This window comes from Phyllobates terribilis, unplaced genomic scaffold (genome assembly GCF_046119375.1).
Source record: "Phyllobates terribilis strain yellow unplaced genomic scaffold, ASM4611937v1 Scaffold_1__5_contigs__length_1240528914, whole genome shotgun sequence".
In the NCBI taxonomy this organism is placed as follows: domain Eukaryota; kingdom Metazoa; phylum Chordata; class Amphibia; order Anura; family Dendrobatidae; genus Phyllobates; species Phyllobates terribilis.
The window spans coordinates 734,476,211-734,499,930 of NW_027362761.1; the positions used below are offsets into that span (position 1 = coordinate 734,476,211).

The 23,720-nt window shown below is 39.8% G+C and overlaps 1 protein-coding gene across 1 annotated transcript in view; it reads right to left on the reverse strand.

The window, feature by feature from the left end:
* Positions 1 to 23,720, reverse strand: part of SSBP4 (single stranded DNA binding protein 4) — a 510,052-nt gene that overhangs the window by 18,177 nt on the left and 468,155 nt on the right. The window contains exons 7-13 of the mRNA XM_073686385.1: positions 20,479 to 20,538; positions 19,855 to 19,921; positions 5,872 to 5,942; positions 5,693 to 5,760; positions 5,557 to 5,602; positions 2,776 to 2,811; positions 2,470 to 2,524 (exon numbers count right to left, since the gene is read on the reverse strand). Coding sequence (XP_073542486.1) covers positions 2,470 to 2,524; positions 2,776 to 2,811; positions 5,557 to 5,602; positions 5,693 to 5,760; positions 5,872 to 5,942; positions 19,855 to 19,921; positions 20,479 to 20,538 — 403 coding nt within the window. The remainder of the gene's footprint in view (positions 1 to 2,469; positions 2,525 to 2,775; positions 2,812 to 5,556; positions 5,603 to 5,692; positions 5,761 to 5,871; positions 5,943 to 19,854; positions 19,922 to 20,478; positions 20,539 to 23,720) is intronic.

Consider the following 23,720-nt stretch of genomic DNA (forward strand, 5'->3'; position numbering starts at 1 on the left):
GTTTTTCTCCTGTTTGAATCTCCTCTGAAGACAGCATCATGGGCTTCTCAAAACAACTGTCAAATGATCTGAAAACAAAGATTATTCAACATAGTTGTTCAGGGGAAGGATACAAAAAGCTGTCTCAGAGATTTAACCTGTCAGTTTCCACTGTGAGGAACATAGTAAGGAAATGGAAGAACACAGGGACAGTTCTTGTTAAGGCCAGAAGTGGCAGGCCAAGAAAAACATCAGAAAGGCAGAGAAGAAGAATGGTGAGATCAGTCAAGGACAATCCTCAGACCACTTCCAGATAGCTGCAGCATCAACTTGCTGCAGATGGTGTCACTGTGCATCGGTCAACTATACAACGCACTTTGCACAAGGAGAAGCTGTATGGGAGAGTGATGCGAAAGAAGCCGTTTCTGCAAGCACGCCACAAACAGAGTCGGCTGAGGTATGCAAAAGCACATTTGGAGAAGCCAATTTCTTTTTGGAAGAAGGTCCTGTGGACTGATGAAACCAAGATTGAGTTGTTTGGTCATACAAAAAGGTGTTATGCATGGCGGCAAAAAAACACAGCATTCCAAGAAAAACACTTGCTACCCACAGTAAAATTTGGTGGAGCTTCCATCATGCTTTGGGGCTGTGTGGCCAATGCCGGCACCAGGAATCTTGTTAAAGTTGAGTGACGCATGGATTCCACTCAGTATCAGCAGATTCTTGACAATAATGTTCAAGTATCAGTGATAAAGTTGAAGTTACGCAGGGGATGGATCTTTCAGCAAGACAATGATCCAAAACACCGCTCCAAATCTACTCAGGCATTCATGCAGAGGAACAACTACAATGTTCTGGAATGGCCATCCCAGTCCCCAGACCTGAATATCATTGAACATCTGTGGGATCATTTGAAGAGGGCTGTCCATGCTCGGCGACCATCAAACTTAACTGAACTGGAATTGTTTTGTAAGGAGGAATGGTCAAAAATACCTTCATCCAGGATCCAGGAACTCCTTAAAAGCTACAGGAAGCGACTAGAGGCTGTTATTTTTGCAAAAGGAGGAATTACTAAATATTAATGTCACTTTTCTGGTGAGGTGCCCATACTTATGCACCTGTCAAATTTTGTTTGAATGCAGATTGCACATTTTCTGTTAGTACAATAAAACTCATTTCAAGGCAGAAACATTACTGTGTCCAACAGTTATTACATATATCAAACTGAAATAGCTGATGCAAAAACACCAATTTTTATAAAACATTAAGCTTAAGATTAATAGGGGTGCCCAAACTTTTTCATATGACTGTATATCAATTTTCACCGTATGTAACGGATTTTATGCACAGAAATTTGTTCAATGAATTTTCTATGTGAGAATTCATCCTGGTAAACATGTATTGTAAGGAACCCATCATACATTTATCGCTCTGACTGTGTTGTGTAGTTCTGTGGATTATACATCTGACCATGTACTAAAAAACCATCAAGATAAAAACTGCTGACAAAACTTCCCGTTATGTGTCTTGTGACATCCAGGACTGACTCTCCGTTCCTTTCTGTTCCTGTTCTTTGTTCTTGGTGACCTGATTTCTCCAGACACATCCCAAAAGCAGATGGAATTAGTCAATTTCTGGCCAAATGATCACCCATGAGACCATAGATATGCTTTTGGGAGGACTAACCCTGTTGTCTGTAGTCGGATTAGCCCATGTCAAGAGAACATTTGTTGGAGGTGATCTCTGGGTTTTGTGCACCTGAACAATCTGCTTTTTTATCATTTGTTATTGTATCATCTGTTTTTCTATAGAAACATAACTGTTGGTTAAGTGCTAAGCTGTTCTGTGTAAAATAATGCTCCAAACAGTAGTGAATTAATTGCAATCATAAAAATACTGGTGAACTTGGACACAATTCTCTCTTGGGAGGTCAACATCTGTTTTACCTCTGAACTGGAAAGCACATAGGCTAGACCTATGCTTCTTGGCTGACATGGAAGGTACTTCTGAACTGTGTAACATATACGAAACAAAGCAGATCATGTCTAAAACTGTAACGTGGTTAGCACTGCAGTCTTGCAGCGCTGGGGTCCTGGGTTCAAATCCCACCAAGGACAAAATCTGCAAGGACTTTGTATGTTCTCCCGGTGTTTGTGTAGGTTTCCTCCGGGTTCTCCAGTTTCCTCCCACACTCCAAAGACATAGATAGGGAATGTAGATTGTGAGCCCCATTGGGGACAATGTCGATAATGTATGTAAAGCGCTGTGGAATTAATGGCGCTATATAAGTGAGTATAATAAATAAATAACGGCTGTAGAGTATTCACTGTGTGCAGCATTGCCCAACACTACATTTTTATTGTAGGCTCTCAAGCATTCTCATCCATATGCAACACAATGGTCCATGTAACAGAAATAAAATAACACAATGGTCCACGTAACAGAATTAAAATGACACAATGATAAGAAGTGTATATAAAAAGAGTTTACCTCCGGGACTGGGCATTATAGGTGTGCCAGGTGGGCCCCCGCCACCCGGAGGACCCTAAATTAACATACAAACATAAGAACTGTTATCAATATGAGCTAAATTACTGAATCTAGAAAGATCTGACATTTTTCTCAAATGATGTCAACTTAAAACAAACTGTAAGGCTGGTTCAGTGGAAAGAAAGCTTTTATAACACAACCCCAATGGAACCAATATGGCTACACTAACAAAAGTGTCAAATAGAAAAATAAAAACATAAAAAAGTAAGCAAGCAAGAAAAACAAACAGTAATTAAAATCTCTCACCACGTAGTTTCCTGGTGAAGATGATGAATATGCTATCTGAATATGAAGAAAAAAACTAGTGAGACGTAAAGTACACTAAGAATAACCTTATTAAGCCTAGCAAAAGATTCCAGCCACCGTGTCATGAGTGTAAAAATTACAACACGTAAGGGAGGACTCTACTCTTCAATGACATTTTACATTTTGGCACAATACAAAGAATACAGCTATTATGTTAAGCCTGACAGCAAAATTTTTAGACAAAATTGTAATAAATTTTGAAAGCAGATATGTGTGTATTTTACACAGTGGTGTATCACTAATAGCGGGAGATCCGCTATGGGACCCATGAGTTGTGGTGGAAGGGGGGACTAATCCAGAACACACCCACCACCCACCATCTCAATTTCAGCGGTACCTGCAGCCTCAGTTCTAGGAGTGGAGGGAGAACTGTGGGGACATCATATTCTGGGGGAATCACTGTGGGGTCTAATAACGTATGTGGAGGCCTCATAATATGTGCGTGTGGTGGAACTGTGGAGACATCATACTGTGTCAAGGAGCGCTGTAGGGGCATCCTACTGTGCTGAGGCCACTATGGGAACATCATACTTTTTGGGGGGCACTGTGGTAACATCATACTGTATTGGGGTTACTGTGGGAGCATTATACTGTGCATGTGGGGGTATCATACTGTGTGTGATCATACTCTATGGAGGACATAAAGGGAAATAAGCATCTTCAATAGGGCAAAGTTACTGTTTAAATGCCACAATACATGTTCCTCTCCCTTTTTTTAAAATTGGGAGGTACAGGTGCATCTCACTAAATTAGAATATCATCAAAAAGTTAATTTATTTCAGTTCTTCAATACAAAAAGTGAAACTCATATATTATATAGAGTCATTACAAACAGAGTGATCTATTTCAAGTGTTTATTTCTGTTAATGTTGATGATTATGGCTTACAGCCAGTGAAAACACAAAAGTCATTATCTCAGTAAATTAGAATACTTTATAACAACAGCTTGAAAAATGTTTTTAAAATCCGAAATGTTGGCCTACTGAAGTGTATGTTCAGTAAATGCACTCAATACTTGGTCGTGGCTCCTTCTGCATCAATTACTGCATCATTGTGGCGTGGCATGGAGGCGATCAGCCTATGGCACTGCTGAGGTGTTATGGAAGCCCAGGTTGCTTGATAGCAGCCTTCAGCTCATCTGCATTGTTGGGTCTGGTGTCTCATCTTCCTCTTGACAATACCCCATAGATTCTCTATGGGGTTAAGGTCTGGCGAGTTTGCTGGCCAATCAAGCACAGTGATACTGTTGTGTGTAAACCAGGTATTGGTACTTTTGGCAGTGTGGACAGGTGCCAAGTCCTGCTGGAGAATGAAATTTCCATCTCCAAAATGATTGTGGAAACTTCACACTAGACCTCAAGCAGCTTGGATTGTGTGCCTCTCCACTCTTCCTCCAGACTCTGGGACCTTGATTTCCAAATGAAAATTGGAAATCTGGGACCTTGTGGAGTGTGTTAATGACTGCCTTCTGGACATCTGTCAAGTCAGCAGTCTTTCCCATGATTGTGGAGCCTATTGAAACAGACTAAGAGACTGTTTTAAACACTTAGGAAGCCTTTAAAGGTGTTTTTTTGTTAATTATTTTAATTTACTAAGATAATGACTTTTGTGTTTTCATTGGCTGTAAGCCATAATCATCAACATTAACAGCAATAAACACTTGAAATAGATCACACTGTTTGTAATGACTCTATATAATGTATGAGTTTCACTTTTTGTATTGAAAACTGAAATAAATTAACTTTTTGATGATATTCTAATTTAGTGAGATGCACCTGTATGTCCTTCTGTGAGTTTGCCCCTGATTGTACACTTCCCAAAATATATTTCACCAGAACTATGGTCAGACAATGAGTTGGCATTGTTACAAAAGTTCCACCGTGAAACATGAATCTTGAAGACAGCTCTGAAGTATGATACTGTCTGTAACAGAGGATTAATGATAAGTAATGCTAAGTGTTTACAAAGTTATTCAACCTTTTATAAGTTATTGATAATGATAAAATGTTGTTAAAAAATTGATATGCATGTTAGGCTGGGTTCACCTCAGGTTTTAGCCACACGTCAGTGGCTCTGTCTGAAGCCTTCAAAAACAGGATTCTGCCATGTTCTTCGACAGGGCCATTTACTTTAATGAAGCAGATGGTGTCACTTTGTGCTCCGTATGACCTCATTTTCGTCAGTGTCTGCCTTATTTTCAAGCAAGCACAAAAATACAGTTGACCATGTTTTTATGCCCGCCTGAGAAAGACCGACACTGCCGAAAATGAGGCCAGACAGAGCCCAAAGTGACTCCATCTCCTTCATTAAAGTCAACGGCCCTCTTGAAGGATATGCCTGAATCCTGTTTTTGAGGGCTTCAGATGGAGACCCAGACGGAGCCACTGATAAGGTGGCTAACATATGATGTAAACCTATCCTCATTTATTTCACGTATTATTTTTATATACTTAAGCAAAACTTTTAGAATTGACTATATGGGAAAGAAACTAATCTACTTAGATAATATCTGCCATTTTCGTGCCTAAGAAAAAGAATGAAATGATATTGGCTACTGTAAACATTTCTATACGAACTATACGTTGCAATTTAAGCTCAGTCACAAAAGTCAACTTGACATTTCGTAGCCTCATTTTGTCTCTTTATTCGAACACCTCCGTTTTTTATAGTGAGCTAGATGAAATGTGTTTTAGTGTTGTTTCAATAGTCTCAATTACTTACCGAATTAGCATTAGGGTTTGGCCAAGGACCTCGTCCTCCTGGGCCCCTATAAAAAATATTAATAATTTTTTGAGAGAAAGAAAGGTAACACATATCATAACATAAAACCAATGAAACCAAATGTGAATGTGCCTACATGTTCATTCCAGGCATTCCAGGTCCACCTAATGAATTTGGAGGAGGTCTCATTCCACTGCCGTAATTCTAGGAGAAGAAGAATCGACCAGTTAAGAGGAAAATAATATTTATTTCGTAGTATAAAGCAGAGAATGTTATAATATCATATTTCAACAAGGGTCACACTAATAAGATTACCTGAGGTCCCATGCCTGCCATGCCTCGTGGTGGGTTCATTCTTTGCATGGGTCCTCCCATGTTTGGATGACCTGGAAAACAATCATAATAATAAAAACTGAAACAAGCAAAGCTGTATTCATTATGTGGTATTTATACATAGTTATATACATATGATATGATTTCAATACATTTCTTATATCATATATACCATTCAACTAAATGCATTAAATATATCCTTAACTTATTGCAGCTCATGTTTTTAGGAAGGCACAGATAGGTTATAGAAATATATGAAATTGTAAAAATATATACCCCAAAATGTACTTCATACAAAAAAGAATAATAATCATAAGAATATAGGTAACAAGACACAAAAAGTAAAAACTCATTAAGATTGATCGATTCCAATTATGTAAATAAAGTAATAATAAATAATAATAATAAAGCAATGGCGTATATGGCCAGTATGTCTTTATTCTACTGTACAAGAGAGCCTAGCAGACTGACAATTACAAAAAAAACAACAAAAACAACCCTATAATGCACAGTATATTTACTTTTTTGCTTGATTTTTTTACAAGTCGAGTCAATGTCTTTACAGTGACATAAGTCATAGCCTTTTGTTGGAGGTATACGTTGGAAAATCTGCCCGATGTATAGTCAGTCTTTAACAAGCCTCTAGACCAGTGTTTCCCAAACCCCAGCCTCACGGACCCCCACAGGTCATGTTTTCAGGATCTCCTTAGTATTACACAGGTGATTGAAGTATCATCAAGGCATCAGGAATTCTCTCACCTGTGCAATACTAAGGAGATCCTGAAAACATGACCTGTGGGGTCCGTGAGGATGGGGTTTGGGAAACACTGGTCTATACAGTAGGTAAAGGAAGACAGCAGCTTATGGAGATGTGAACCTAGTATAGTGTTTAGGCTATGGTCACACTATCAGAGTGTGGTCAGTATTTCACATCAGTATGTGTAAGCCAAAACCAGGAGTGGGTGATAAATACAGAAGTGGTGACGAGTTTCTATTATACTTTTCCTCTGATTGTTCCTCACCTGGTTTTGGCTTACAAATACTGATGTAAGATACTGACCAAATACTGATTGTAGTCTAAGATGGAAAAAGTAAACCCAAAGGGAAATAAAAAGAGATCAGCCCAAAGCTATGCTTCTACAAAACTATATATAAAAAAAATTAACAAAATGGAAAATACCAAAATAGGACCACCTGCTCTTATCTGTGGGGAGCTGGTCAGTTCTTTGTGCGGTCACAGCTCTTACATTATGTAACAGTAATATATACTCTGTCAGTTATGAAATCAATCATTTACATGGCCACGGATTTCCTTGTAGCCCACTATTATGCCATCTTGTTGTGAAGTAATCTAGTACAAGTTATACGAATACAAGATGACACATCAGGCTCTTCAGGCGTACTTGGGGTGGATTTTCCGCACATAAAGCCTGCAGCATTTTACAGTACCAGGAAAGTGGATGAGTTTTAACTCTATCTGATCCATATTCATAGTGTTGTCTGATTTTGTTGTTGTTCAGTTCACGGAAAGTGTTTTTTGTTGTGTTTTTTGGCAGTATGTCAATATCTGCTTTGGAAACGCACCATTTTGCTGTGGATTTTACTCCTTCATTTCTACAGGAACCCTATATCCACAGGTTATATGGCTTGTTTGGCATTGTTTTATTGTTTTGTTGTTCTGTTTCCGTAACAAAAATGCATGAATAAGTACAGCAAATAGATGTAAATTTAAGATTTAGAAATGCTGCAAATTTCAGAAATCGGTGTATAAAATGTGCACCAAATCCGCAACATGTGAACCTGTATATTAAATACATATGAGGTCCAAAAATCCTGAGAGCTACAACATTTTCCCTGAGTTGCCATTTGGGCTCATGCACACTGACCAAGCCATGTACACAGAGCTGGTGTGATGTATACAAAGGCAGTTTGCAATCATAAACCGTGTGTGCTAACGTACAATTTGCTGTCTCCCAGAAGGAATGCGCCCATGAGAGAACACCTCCATTCATATGGCATGTAATAGAGAATGCATACGAAATATTTTTTTTATGAGGACTCTGGCCCTGACAGCCAATTAAAGCATACATTATGGGAGTTTCTGATCGGAGCGCTAGTTTATCTGCAGCAATATGGTTTGAAGAAGAACTTAAAGGGGTTGTCTGGTCTTAAAATACAAGTCTGCAGTAACTCTGTGTTACTGTAGACTTGTGAATCCTCCCATCACACGCACTGCGAGCTGTGAGGATTCTTCAGTATTGGCAGCGGCAGTCATGTGACCGCAAGTATGTGATATGCATACTCCCGGCCACATTCCAACTAGACTGTTTCTGGCCTTGCTCAATACACTTGCATTGCCTAAGGCCGTGCCCACCTAGTCGGATTGTGTCCGGGAGTATGCATTTTGCATACTTGCAGTCACATGATGGCTGCTGGGGAATCATCACCGCGCGCAGTAGCCATGTAGAGTATCTGCAGATTTGTAGTTTGAGACAGAACAACCCCTTTAAGAGATTTCCAAGCTATTATAAGAGGGGGAAAGCTTCTGCCTTATCAGATACCCATGAGACTAGGAGGTATGGATTAGTTGATGCGTAATAACATTTAACAAACATATTAAAGAACATTTAGACAGGACGATTATTGGGGAACGAGCATCCATAAGAACATTTGTTCCTGATTATCAGCCCATCTAAACAATCAATCACCTGGCTAAAGAGCAAAACGCTTGTTCGTCACATGAGCTGATTTTTAAGAAAGCATAAAAATGATTGCTCTAGGCAGCACATCGCCTCACGTAAACGGAAGATGTGCTGCCGATAACATGATATTTTTATAAGGGCAGAATGGTTGTATTAATGATCGTATTGTGTTCATAGAACGTTTACCGGTCAAAACAGGCCATAAAATGGCCACCAATCAGCTTTCAAGATTGGGCCATTAACGATAAATCAGCTTGCACTAAATTGTTACTAGGTCACTTAATATGGAGAAGGTGCCAGTAGGACAAATGGTCACAGAAAAGAGCAAGGTACATGATGTCTCTAGGGTGTTACAAGTCCATCTCGAGAGATCTTGATGCTCCTTTGTCCAGGGTGCGCAACATAATGAAGAAGATTACAACCCATGGCACTGTAGCTAATCTCCCTGGATGAGAGAGAAAAAATGATGAAAAGTTGCAATGCAGGATAGTTTGGATGGTGAATAAGCAGCCCCAATCAAGTTCTAAAGAAATTCAGGCTGTCCTGCAGGCTCAGGGAGCATCAGTGTCAGTTCGAACAATTCCTCGACATTTGAATGAAATGCTATGGCAGGAAACCCAAGAGGACCCAACTGCTGACACAGAGACATCAAAAAGCTAGACTGCAGTTTGCCAAGATGTACATGGGTAAGCCAAAATGCTTCTGGGAAACCATTTAGTGGACAGATGAGACCAGGATAGAGCTTTTTTGGTAAAGCTCATTATTCCACTGTTTACCAAACATGGAATGAGGCCTACAAAGAAAAGAACACAGTACCTACACTCAAATATGGTGGAGGTTCAAATATGTTTTGGGTTTGTTTTGCTGCCTCTGGCACTGGGTGCTTTGACTGTGTGCAAGGCATCATGAAATCTGAAGATTACTAAAGGATTTGGGGTCGCAATGTCAGAAAACTGGGTTTGCCTCCTAGGTCATGGGTCTTCCAGCAGGACAATGACCCCAGACATACTTCAAGAAACACGTTGAAATGGATGGAAACAAAGCGCTGGAGAGTTCTGAAGTGACCAGCAATGAATCTGGATCTAAATCCCGTTGAACACCTGGGGAGAAATCTTAAAATTGCTGTTGGGAGAAGGAACCTTCACATATGAGAGACCAGGAGCAGTTTGCTAAAGAAGAGTGGTTCAAAACTCCAGTTCAGAGGTGTAAGAAGCTTTTTGATGGCTATAGGAAGCGATTTTGGTGGTTGTGTGTAAAATTATGTCCAATTTGCCTTTTTTTCTCTGTTTTTTTGTGTTTTGTGGAAATAAATATGTGGATAACAAAACGTGTAATTACAATAATTTTCTGGAAAAAATACTTAATTTTGTGGAACAATTTCAATGGTGCCAACACTTTTGCCCATGACTGCAATGCTACTTCAAATTCTGCAAAATCCCATTTCAGGTAACTGTGTGTATTAATTGAATTTATTATCAAGAAATCCAGTATAAATGCACATACCGGAGAGTATTTTGGTTGATTACACAGAACATCTCATGATAATCTTTGCATATATCTGTAATGCAGATACAAAAAAAAGTGCGTTTCTCAATGTGAGATACCTGATGTCAGGCAAACTAGGTTCCCAGCAGTTATATTGGGATGGGTCTAAGATGTGTCACAGACAGAACCCCTAGAACTACACTATATGTAAGTGAGACCCTTCTTATGCTCCTAGTAGTGTATTCATTATACTTTCTCTAGACATGGAAGCTGGCCAAACCTCAGCAGTAGTTGAAGGCATTACAGCAGGTAGAAAAGGGCACATTATGTGGTCTAAACGGCTGTGAATTTCCATTGCTGGTGCCAGCTGCTGAGCAGCGCCTCACAGGAGAGGTAATGGGACGCCTAGCATCGTCCCTCTGCTCCTCCTGCTACCTTTTCCCAAGCAAAGTTAAAGTCACCATATGGTGTTAAAGCAGCGTTCAGCGATTCTAATTCATGTACTTAGGATACACTACACACGTACTCCTTAATGGCAGAGAAGGCCTGTCTGGGGAGTGCTCGGGAACCAGCCTGCTCTGCTTTGAAAGGCTGCTGTAAAATGCAGCCCTGGTCTTGGTGACTCCATAATTATTTTTGCACTTTGTCCTTTTAGGTGTCCAACACTAATGAGCCACTGACTCTGAGAATAAGGGAAGCAAAAAACGAAAACAGAAAAACCCAAGGCGGTGAAGGGGTTAAAGGTGTTATCTCAATAACACAACTCATACCATATGTAACATTGGGGAATATTGGTGTCACAGGTGTTTGCTGCTCAGTGAGAATATGCAGATGAATCTTTTACACTATGACTCCGAATCATCAAGACTGGAGTTCTTCCCATCAGTTTTGATGAGAGTGCGTAAAGTAGTAAGAGGTGCCTAATTCATTAGGAGGCACATGCATCTTAATGTATCAGGTGCATCTGAAAGTGGGGTGCGCCTTCGTGCGTCTTGCCATCAATCTTACTCTAGTCAGTGACTTCAGTAAGATGTGTGGTGTAATGTACTCCACAGCTTGTCATGAATTGGACGATCAAGCATCTCATGCCCCGTCCTGCCCCCATCCGACCCAGCAGTGGCGTACCGTAAGGGCAGACTAGACGGAGCAGGGGTTACTATAAAGGCAGACTAGATGGAGGGGTAATACTATAAGGGCAGACTATATGATGCAGGGGTAATGCCATAAGGGCAGGCTAGATGGAGCAGGGGTAATACTATAAGGGCAGACTAGATGGTGCAGGGGTAATACTATAAAGGCAGACTAGATGGAGCAGGGGTAATACTATAAGGGCAGACTAGACGGAGCAGGGGTTACTATAAAGGCAGACTAGATGGAGGGGTAATACTATAAGGGCAGACTAGATGGAGGAGGGGTAATACTATAAGGGTAGACTAGAGAAAGGCTGCTGTAAAATGCAGCCCTGGTCTTGGTGACTCCATAATTATTTTTGCACTTTGTCCTTTTAGGTGTCCAACACTAATGAGCCACTGGCGAGAGAGGAAATATGAATCGTAATGCAGAGAGGAACATGAGAGCATTGTCACAGGGCACAGATTTTCCATGGATGTCGAAGTAAGTGCCATATGAGGAAAGCCCTTAAGCATGAATGATGTCTTGTGGCACAATCTCCCAACACGTGGCAACATAGGTATTCAACACACACACACAGATACATGTGTCTATAGATATATATACAGAGAAAAACCAAAAACAAGCAAAATACCCAAATACTGGAAGTAAATGGATAAATCGCACAGTGCAAAAATAATGATAAATAATAAAGGGTATTTAGTTAACATAATTTTGATCAAAATAATGTAAAGGCCATCCCACCACGTCACGGTAACCCTTATGGGACAGTCCTAACTCTAATATTAAAACCTTACCAGTTGTCTTACCAGTATCTAAACCTGTATTATTAAGGACATTTCTCGTCCATTCATTAAATTTGGTTGCCAAATTCTCAGGAAGCCAGTTGCAGAAGCTACAAGGCTCTTTTGCTCACAACTTGACTTATAGTCGAAGCTACTCTGTGAGCACAGAAAGACTGTTCAAACCAAGTACAGGCACTCGGTGCTTCACAACAGGGCCAATCATTTAAGTGCACCTTCCCATCTGCTTCTTTTCTATCTATCTCCACCCTTCCTTGATTGACAGCTCTGGCTTCATAGAGCCAGGGAAGGATGGAGATAGATGGAAACCAAGCAGGTGGGAAAGTTTGGCTGTGCCATGGTGCACTGATCCGCCTGTACTTGGTTTGAACAGTGATTCGATGCTGACAAAGTCCCGTTAGTGCAGGGGTGAGGAATCTTTTTTCTGCCAAGAGCCATTTGAATATTTATGCCAACATTCGGGGGCCATACAAATTGCGCGCTAACTCCGTCTGTGAAGTACGTCCTGACGCTGGCACTGGTGTCAGGATGTAATCTGTTATTCACGTGCCTCAGCGCTCAGTAGTGAGCACTGCGTGTGCTCACAGAGCAAGGAGAAATGAATGGGCCGGCAGTGGGCAAAATACAAGTGCAAGCCAAAGCATTGCGTTCCCCGGGAATCTGCCCGGGGGCGGGATAAAAGGTCACCGAGGGCCTGAGGTTCCCCTCCCATGCTTTAAGGGGATGTTCATAATATGCATAACAACAAGCAAAAGCAGTCATGAATGACATTTAGGATACATTTACATGTGGCGGTCATGGTGTGGCAGTGAAATATCCTTTAACTATACTGCAAAAACTATAGAAAGAACATATAAAGGAATATTTTCCTAGAACTTTGAAACTATTTCTACTAAAAAACACAGCTACTAGTTCCACTATTACTAACACTACCAATTATTTGTGTTATATATCTGTAATAGTGACCGCAGGCCTCAGGGATTCCGTCCAGATGTGATCTTTTTAAAATGTTTTTATTAATGATTGTGGGACTACGCGTATTAAAAAATCCATTAATATCAACATTTGTGACTACTTAATTTAAAGGAAAGGTGCAAAGCTTCGCAATGGCAAACTAAGTGTGGTATTTATTACAGGCCTAGCAGTAGAAAGCAATGAGAGAAAACAACAGATTAATTCCTTGTTGGAGCTGCAATGCAAAGGAAATGTTAGATGTCACTGTACAAGTATTCAAAAGCCACCAATTTTTATAAAACATTGTTATACATTCTTGCGAACAGAAATTAAGCTCTACAATAATCCATAGCAAATCTGAAACATAGTCTCCGCTTAATCAAAGTGTTTATGCCAGAAAAAAAACCTTGTGATGTAACAAAAGGAATATAAAAAAGCAGCACAAGATCGATGTGCACACCTGTATAAAATATAGTTTATTGAAAACCAAAAAAATCAATACTCAATTAATACAGTTAAAATCCAAAAAAAGATCCACAACACTGACATCCCAGCATTAATATGCATGTACAAAATATACAAAAAAATATACCGTATTTTGCGACTATAAGACACACCAGATCACAAGAAACACCCGACCATAAAACCGCACCCCAAATTTTGGGCAGGAAAACAGGGACATTTTTTTAATAAAATGGTGGTGCGTATTATAATCCAGAGGCAGTGCCGAGATCTCAATCTGCGCATGCGCCGCCTCCAGCAGCCGTTTTCCCGAAGACCAGCACAATGAAAACAATGGCAAGTGTGGGGACTCCACGAACATTTTCTGAAAGCCTGGAGCCTGCCACAGCCTCGCACCGCCGAACACTCCCGCATCCCAGCCCGGGGCCCGCAGTATCGCTCCACTGCTACCGTCGCCGCCGGCAGCTTCCTGTAGCAGCGACCATGCCTCCTGTGACCCAGCTCCACCGCAGCTGCCCCCCCCTGTAAACTACATTCGGATTATAAAAGGCACCCCCATTTTCCTCCCAAATTTGGGGGGAAAAAGTGCGCCTTATAATCTGAAAAATACAGTAAGTAAATCCCATACACAGATATGGGTGACAATATATTCAAGAATAAAACCTAAGTACAGTGGCTTGTGAAAGTATTCACACCTGGGCTTTTACCTAATTTGTTACAATACAACCTGTGTTTAAATATTTTTGTAATCCGATTTGTGTGTGATGCATCAGCACTAAATGTAGTAGTTTAAGTAGGTGAAGTGAGAAAAATATAGTCATAAATTAAATTTATGGGATCAAATAACTAAAAAATGAAATGTGCATGTGTATTCACCCTTTTTGCTATGAAGCCCCTAAAAATTTCTGGAACAAACAATTACCTTCATAAGTCACATGTTTAGTGAAAGGAGGTCCACCTGTGTGCAAACTAAGTGTCACATGGTCTGTCAGTATATACACATCTTTTCTGAAAGGCCACAGTGGCTGCAACACCATTAACCAAGAGGCACCACTAACCAAACAACACCATGAAGATCTCCAAACAAGTCAGAGACAAAGTTGTTGAGAAATACAAGTCAGGGTTGGGTTATAAAAAATATTCCAATCTCTGATGATCCCCTGGAGCACCATGAAACCCATTATCTTCAAATGGAAAGAACATTGTACCACAACAAACCTGCCAAGACAGGGCCACCCACTAAAACTCTAAACCAGGGCAAGCAGGCCATTAATCAGAGACTCCCCAAATGTATGGATGAAGGTGCTGTGGTCAGATGTGACCAAAATTGAACTTTTTGGCCACCAAGGTAAACGCTATGTCTGGCGCCAAACCAACTCAGCTCATCACGCCACCAACACCATCCCCACCGTTAAACATGGTGGTGCAGCACCATGCTGTGGGGATGTTTCGGGGATATGGTCCGAGTCGAGGGGAAGATGGATGATGCGAAATACAGGGATATTCTTGAGCAAAACCTGTTTCAGTCTCTCAGTGATTTGAGACTGGGACGGAGATTCACCTTCCAACAAGACAGTGACCCAAAATATACTGCTAAAGCAACACTTGAATGGTTTAACCCCTTAGTGATGGAGCCACTTTTGACCTTAATGATCAAGCCAAATTTTGCAATTTTGACCAGTATCAATTTATGAAGTAATAACTCTGGAATGCTTCAACGGATACCACTGATTCTGAGATTGTTTTTTTGGGACATATTGTATTTTATGATAGTGGTAAAATTTGTTCGATATGACTTGCGTTTATTTGTGAAAAAATCAGAAATTTGGCAAAAAATAGGAAAATTTCATAATTTTCAAACTTTTAAATTTTATGCCCTTAAACCAGTGAGTTATATCACACAAAATATTTAATATTTGAAGTGACTTTGTGGGGCCTATATGACAGCAAATTCCCCAAATTGACAACATTCTAAAACCTGCACCCCTCAAGGTACTCAAAACCACATTCAAGAAGTATATTAACCCTTCAGGTGCTTCACAGAGGCTGAAGCAATGTGGAAGGAAAAAATGAATGTTTCACAAAAATTTTAATTTAGACCCAAATGTTTTTATTTTCACAAGGGTAACAGGACAAATGGACCTCAAATTTTGTCCTGAGCATGCTAATACCCCATACATGGGGGAAAAATACTGCTTGGGTGCACGGCGGGGCTCGGGAGGGAAGGAGCACCGTTTGACTTTTTGAACGCAAAATTGGCTGGATTCAAGAGCGGACACCATGTTACGTTTGGAGAGCGCTTCATGTGCCTAAACAGTGGAAAACCCCCACAAGTGACACCATTTTGGAAACCACACCCCTCAGGGATTTTATCTAGGGGTATGGTGAGCATTTTGAACCTACAGGTACTACATAGAATTCAATGAAATTAGGTAGTCATATTGAAAAAATTCATTTTTTTTCACAAAATTCTTGCTTTAGCCCCAAATTTGTCACTTTTTCAAGAGGTAACACCAAAAAGTGAACCACTCAGTTTGTTAACCATGTTCTTATGAGCGTGGCAATACCCCACATGTAGTCAAAAAGTTCTGTTTGGACAAACTGCAGGGCTTGGAACAGAAGGAGCGATATTTGAATTTTGGGACACAAATTTGGCTGAAAGAGATAGTGGGCACCATGTCGCATTTGTAGGGTCCCTAAGGTGCCTAAACAGCAGAAACCACCCACAAGTGACCCCATTTTGGAAACTATACCCCCAAAGATTTTATCCAGAGATATAGTGAACATTTTGAACCCACATGTACTATACAGAATTTGATGACATTAGGTTGTCATATTGAAAAGGTCATTTTTTTTCACAAAAATCTTGCTTTAGCCCCAAATTTCTCAGTTTTGCAATATGTAGCACCAAAAAGTGGACCCCACAGTTTGTTACCTATGTTCTTACGAGTGGGGCAATACCCAACATGTAGTCAAAAAGTTCTGTTTGGCCAAACGGCTGGGCTTGGAACAGAAGGAGCACAATTTGAATTTTGGAACACAAAGTTGGCTCTATTTGGAATAGATTGTCATATTTGCAGAGCCTGTGTGGTTGAAGGGTAGTGTTGAGCGAATTTGTTCGGAATTTCAAATTCGGGTTCATGTTCGGGGTTCCGGCTTGTTCGCGCAAAAAAATCGGATCCGCCCATGAACATCCCTGATTTGCCACGCTGTCACGCAGATGTTATCTGAGTGACATCGTGGCAAATCAGGGATGTTCATGGGTGGAGACGATTTTTTGGCGCGAACAAGGCGGAACCCCGAATAAGAACCCAAATTTGAAATGCCGAACAAATTTGCTCAACACTATTGAAGAGCAATATAAATCCCCCATAAATGTCTTTTTTTTGTAAATTATACCCTCTAATCTATTTATCTTGGGATGTAGTGAGTAGTTTGATACCACCATTTTTTAAGCAGTTGCAACACAAGTTTGAAAAATTACAAATTGCATTTTTTTCTTGAATCTTTTTTGTACATATTGAGGAACACGCCTCAAATTTTATTGCCCTAGTTTTTGTAGTAAATGTCGGTGTACACTTGGTACCCTTGGTGAAGAAATGGCATCATTAGTTCCCAGACAAATTTGCCTGGGATGCCAGTTGTCTGGGGGCAGTTTGGTGGATTCATTTGGCGGTCTCTACCTTCGTAAATTATAAAGGTGCATGTGTTCCCTGTTGGAAATTGTCATTAAAATGAAGGAATCTCATGAAGGCTTCATAACGGGCTCGGGAGATGACAGCAGCAAATACATGGGTACAGTGGACAGATTTTGTTGCCCAGTAGGAATGGAGAGTGGATTTTTTTACTAAACCCATGTTCAGAGTAAAGCTCTTTTTTTTTTATTTCAGGGACATTTGTGGGTATCCAGGAATGGGAATGAAAGGCAGTGGGTTTTTGGGTAATATATTGTCGGGCATATAAATTGGTTTGGTGGGCAATTAACTGTACGACTTCAGGGGTAACCAAAATTTGGAAAAACTCAAAGGGGGGAAAATTGGTGACATCTAATTTTATTCCAGGGGTTGCGGAAAAAGGGGGAATTTGAGGGAAAAAGGCATTTTCCAGATAAGACAATAGAGAGGGGATTGCAGAATTTGGTCCTGCCTTTGACGATTCAGCAGTGATGACACCAGTGGGCTGTGTGATCCCATGGAGGAAGAGGAGTCGTCACTGGCTGAAAATTGTTCAGCTTCAGAAGCAGATTTGGTTCCACTCTCAGAACTGCCGGAGCAAACCAGGGTGTATGTCTGATCCAACATAAACGTTCTGCAGACCATTATTATATTTCATATGAATGCCTAACAAAAAAAACAAAAACAAACCTAATCTAACAATAGTAGAGCTAACGTAACAGTAGTATTTTTTTAATCTTTTTTTTTTTAACTTTTAAACAAACTCTAAACCTAAGTTGTAACCCTAAAGCCTAACGGCCAACCCTAACCCTATCTAAAAGGCAAAAAATAATAATTATCTGACTAGGGGGGATGACAAATTTTGGTCTTTTGATCACTGTGATAGGACTACAGTGATCAAAAGTCGGGGACCAATAGAAAAAAAATCCCTGCTGTTACCGGTGCTGGCCAGCAGATCTCAGTGGGCGCACTCCGCATGCGCCCGACATTTTGCTTCGGGAACAGGAGGAGGAGGGCCGGGGGATGGCGTCACTGGTACCAAGGTACCATGGGAGTTCTGGGGACATCATTTCTCTCTCCTCTGATATGTTAGATCATGTCAAAGGAGAGAGAAATTATTTTTAAATTGGACTTTACTTTTTTTTTTTAACGTGATCGCCGTTATTCAGTGAATATCGGTGATCACGTGACTGAGGACCAGAAAAACTGGCCCTGATCATGTTCTCCAGGACCTCAGCTACCCCGATAGCTGAAACCCCGGAGATCTTCCGACGATTCGGGGCACTATACTCTTGTTTCTCAGCGCCGTTGAATAAGGCCCCTTTACTGCCACCATTAAATGGCGTATTGGCGGTCTTTAAGGGGTTAAGAGGAAACGTACAAATGTTTTGGAGTAGTCTAGTGAAAGCCCAGACCTTAATCCAATTGAGAATCTGTGATCAGACTTGAAGATTGCAGTTCACCAGAGGAAACCATCTAACTTGAAGGAGCTGGAGCAGTTTTGCTTTGAGGAATGGGCAAAAATCCCAGTGAAAAGATGTTGAAAGCTCAGACTTATCCAAAGCGACTTGCAGCAGTAATTGCCGAAAAAAGGAGGCTCTACAAAGTACTGACTTTAGGGGGTTGAATAGTTATGCACAGTGAAGTTTTCAGTTATTTTGTCCTATTTGTTTGTTTCACAAAAAAAGAAAAATAAATGTTCACAATTGTAGGCATGTTCTTTACATGAACTGATGAAGACCCTAAAAAAACAGTGAAATTCCAGGTTTTTAGGTAACAAAACACGAAAAATTCCAAGGGGAGTAAATACTTTCGCAAGTCACTACATATGAGCTCATTTTTGTTTGTTTTTTTGTGAAATTATGTCCAATTTGCCCTTTCTTCTCTGTTATTTTGTGCTGTTCCAATAAACACAAAGGAAATAAACACGTGTATAACAAAACATTTGTATTTACAATCATTTTCTTGGAGAAATACTTTTACATTGTCTGGAACAATTTCAAGGGTGCCAACACTTTCAGCCATGACTGTATATATAATATATGTATAATATATTAATATGAAAGAGCCTACAAAAACAATGCGTAAATAAATGAACGTTTAAATAATAAATGTTTAAAAATACACATATGTGGCATCGCTGTGTCTGAAAAAGTCCGCTCTATCAAAATCTAAATTTAATGAACCCGATCAGTAGACACCATAATGACAAAAAAATCAAAATGCCAGAAATGTGTTTTTTTTTGGTAGCCATAGCTCTGTGCTAGAATGCAATAAAGCGATCAAAAAATAAAAACTAAATAGGTTTTAGAAAATAGCGACACAATCAAAAAATGTTTTTTTTTATTTTTTTTTTACGAATTTCTAAATTATTTTCACTATTTAAAAAACAAACAAACAGAAAAACTATAAGTTTGGCATCACTGTAATCATACTCACCTGTAGAATAATGTTCAGTTATTTGTACCAACCAATGAAAACCGTAAAAACATAACCCAAAAAACAATTGCAGAACTCAAAGCTACAAGTCGTTCCACAAAATACAAACCTTCATGTATGTATGTCATCGGAAAAATTAAAAAGTTATGGCTCTTGGGAAAAAAAGGAGGAAAAAACAAAAGTTTAAAAATGCTACATCGCTTGGTAGGGAAGACGTTACAGAAAAGTGAATTATGATCGGGTCAGCTATGTTTATGTGCACAGGTAATAAAGAAAAAAAAGCAATATTCTATACACACATATATGTAAATGTACCTTGTGGTCGTGTGGGGTCCATGGAATTTGGCAATAGGGGCTGTGAACCTGGGACACCTACAGGGGGCTGTAAAACAGAGAATCATATATTACAATTTATTTTTTATAAACGTTTTAATTCTAAAAAGCAATAAACACTGAGCCCTTTTCCTCCAAATGTCTTGTATTATGCCTGGGAGGGACTGTTTTTGTATACCACTTCTTATTGTTAGAGGCCTTTGTCTCAGCGAACACCATAGGAAATAGATAATAAATAACAAAGTTCTAACACATGCGGAAACTGGGATGAATGATACATGGGGTAGAATTTGGAGAAACCAGAAAGACCTGCTCTTGCTTATTTAGCAAACTTTCTGTTAGTTGTATGAACCAGGGAGATTCCTGGAGCTTGGATAAATAGGCCGCCATTCTGAGGCCAAAATAATGTCCTTTTAGCCTTCATCTGTCTTGTATAAATTAGGGTTCCCATTATTTTACAGTACAGAATACAACCTCATGGTATACATGGTATACTTCTTTTTAACATGGCAGTTTATGGGTGTTGGATACCACTAAGTTGTATTATTTAAACAAATAAGTGTGATATGAAAAAAGCCTAAAACATTTTAATTGTTATGAACAAACCTGATTTGGCATTCTTAGGGAAGGTCGAGGGCCACCAGGATACCGCGGTGACATAAATGGCTGCAAAACAGAAGAAAAGAAGGTTAATTGGGATATGTAAGTTATGTTTGAGATGTGTGAATTTTTACAAAGTCAAATCTGTATAAAGCATATATGGCTATATAGATTTATAACTTACTTACTGTGAATATTTGTAACATCCTTATTGTTTTACCAATAACTTCTACTCACTTTCATTATATTACCCTACAGGGAATATGTTATCATAAAATGACCTATTGTTTAAATCAGGTTTTTCTGTTACGTATATTTTTTAGAACACACACATACAGTGACTTGACTTTTTACTTATTTTGTTACATTACGACCTGTGTTTAAATATTTTTCTAATCTGATTTGTGTGTGATGCATCAGCACTAAATAGTCTAAGTTGATGAAGTGAAGTGAGAAAAATCTAGGCATAAATTACATTTCTGGGATCAAATCACTAAAAACTGGCATGTGCATGTGTATTGCAATTAAGCCCCTACAAATTTTTGGTGCAAGCAATTCCCTTCATAAGTCACACACTAAGTGAAAGGAAGTCCACCTGATCTGTCCGTATATGCACACCTTTTCTGAAAGGCCCCAGAGGATGCAAGCAAGAGGCACCACTAACCATATCCCTATTGTGATATTGGATGAAATGTCTAGAGGCATGAGAAATAGCGCGATTAGTTTCAGTCAAATTATGAATGTTGACTGAAACTAATCAAGCTATTTCCCATGCCTCTAGACATTTCATCCAATACCACAATAGGGATACAGCTCCTCAGCAGATCTGTGGCATAGAAAGGGTGCTTGCAAGCCCCAGGGGCAGTGACATCAGAAGACGGCTATTGGACCGGAAAGCGTTCTGGATGTATAATTTGAATAAATGCCATCTGAATGGACTCAACATGTGCCGTGAATTGATGTTTCATTATTGAACTCCTGGATTTTTGTGCTTTCTCACAGGTTGTTTGGATCGTATTCTTATGTATTGTGTGTGTTCTTTGTGTATTTTTCCTAAATGTGTTGTATTTCCATATCATGTGATCAGCATACACATTTTGATTGGCGGTCTGCCATACAAATGATCTGTGTGTCAGTGTATGGGTAGCTCTGATTAAGGACGCAGTTTTTTTGCGTTTGAAACGCGTTGCCAATCCCATTTTGATTATGGAATCTATTTTATTGGAATAAACTTTTTTTTGAAAATTTAAGAAGTTGGAATCCTCCTGCTTTCTGGACCACAAAAAAACCTACCAAGAGACTGCCACCCACAAAAACTCTCAGCCACAGCAAGGAGGGCAATAATCAGAGAGGCAGCACAGAGACCAAAGGTAACTCTGAAGGAGCTGCAGCGTTCCCAAGCAGAGACTGGAGTATCTGTCCATACTATCACAATAAGCTGTACACTCCACAGAAGTGCCCTTTATGGAAGAGTGGGCAGAAAAAAAGCCTTTACCTACACACAAAAAATGTAAGGCTTATTTTGAGCTTGCTAAAAGACATGTGGGAGACTCTCCAAAAGTATGGAGGAAGGTGCTGTGGTCAGATGATACCACTTAACTTTTCGGCCACCAAGGTAAACGATATGTCTGGCATCAAGCCAACACAGCTCATCACTCCAAGAACTATCTGCAGCAGGGACAGGGAAAATCATCCGAGTTGAGGGGAAGATGGATGGTGCAAAATACAGGGATATTCTTGAGCATAACCTGTTTCAGTCTGTCAGTGATTTGAGACAGTGATGGAGGTACATCCTCCAATAATACAATGACCCAAAGCATACTGCTAAAGCAACACTCGAGTGGTTTCAGAGGAAATGTGTAAATGTTTTGCAGTAGCCTAGTCAAAAGCCGAGACCTTAATCCAATTGAGAATCTGTGGTCAGACTTGAAGATTAGACTTGAAGTTAGAGGAAACCATCTAACTTGAAGGAGCTGAAGCAGTTTTGCCTTGAGAAATGGTCAAAAATCCCTGTGGCAAGATGTGGAAAGCTCATAGAGTCTTATCCAAAGTGACTTGCAGCTGTTATTGCCGCAAAAGGAGGCTCTACAAAGTACTGACTTTAGGGGAGTGAATAGTTATGCACCATGAAGTTTTCAGTTATTTTGTCTTATTTGTTGTTTGCTTCAGAATAAAAAGAAAACAGAAAACCAAATGTTCAGTTGTAGGCATGTTCCTTACATGAACTAATGCAAACCCTCAAAAAAAAAACCAGTGAAATTCCAGGTTGTGTGGTAGCAAAACACGAAAAATGAAATTCTCACCAAATCCACCAATCCACACAGGCAATGAAATCAAACCATAGATGTCCATAAATTAAGTTCTGTGTAATAATGAGAAATGACACGGGGAAAAGTATTGAACACACTAACTGAAATGTAATTAATACTTAGTACAAAAGCCTTTGTTGGTGATGACAGCTTCAAGATGCCTCCTGTATGGAGAAACTAGTTGCATGCATTGTTCAGGTGTGATTTTGGCTCATTCTTCCACACAAACATTCTTCAAATCTTTAAGGTTCTGTGGGCTCCTTCTATGAACTCTTAGATTTAGTTCCTTACATAAATTTTCTATTGGATTCGGGTCAGGTGATTGGCTGAGCCATTCTAGCAGCTTTATTTTCTGTCTCTGAAACCAATTGAGAGTTTCCTTGGCTGTGTGTTTGGGATCATTGTCTTGGTGAAATGTCCACCCTCATTTCATCTTCTTCATCCTGGTAGATGGCAGCAGATTTTTATAAAGAATGTCTCAGTACATTTGTCCACAGGTGGACAGTTTAAGGTGAAATGATGTCCTTTCCACTTCTGGATAATGACCCCAACAGTGCTCTCTGGAACCTTTAGTAGTTTAGAAATTCTTCTGTAACCAATGCCATCAGTACATTTTGCAACAATAAAGTTGAGAAGGTCACATGAGATTTTTCTTGTGTGGCACCTTGGTAATGAAATACCTTTTTATAGGCCATCAGTTGAACCAGCTGATATTATTTTTCACTAAATGGCAAGATTGCTTTCTAAGGCTATGTGCCCATGATGCAGAAATGCTCCGGATTTTTTCCTGAGCGTTTCTGCATCTCCCTGGCAGAAAAAAACGCATGCGGATTGTACATGCGTTTTTCCTGCCAGGGACAAGCGGAAGTGAAGCGTTCTTCACATGCATTTCCGCATGCGGGTTGTCAAGCTCTTTCCAAGCGATTTTAGCATCACTTG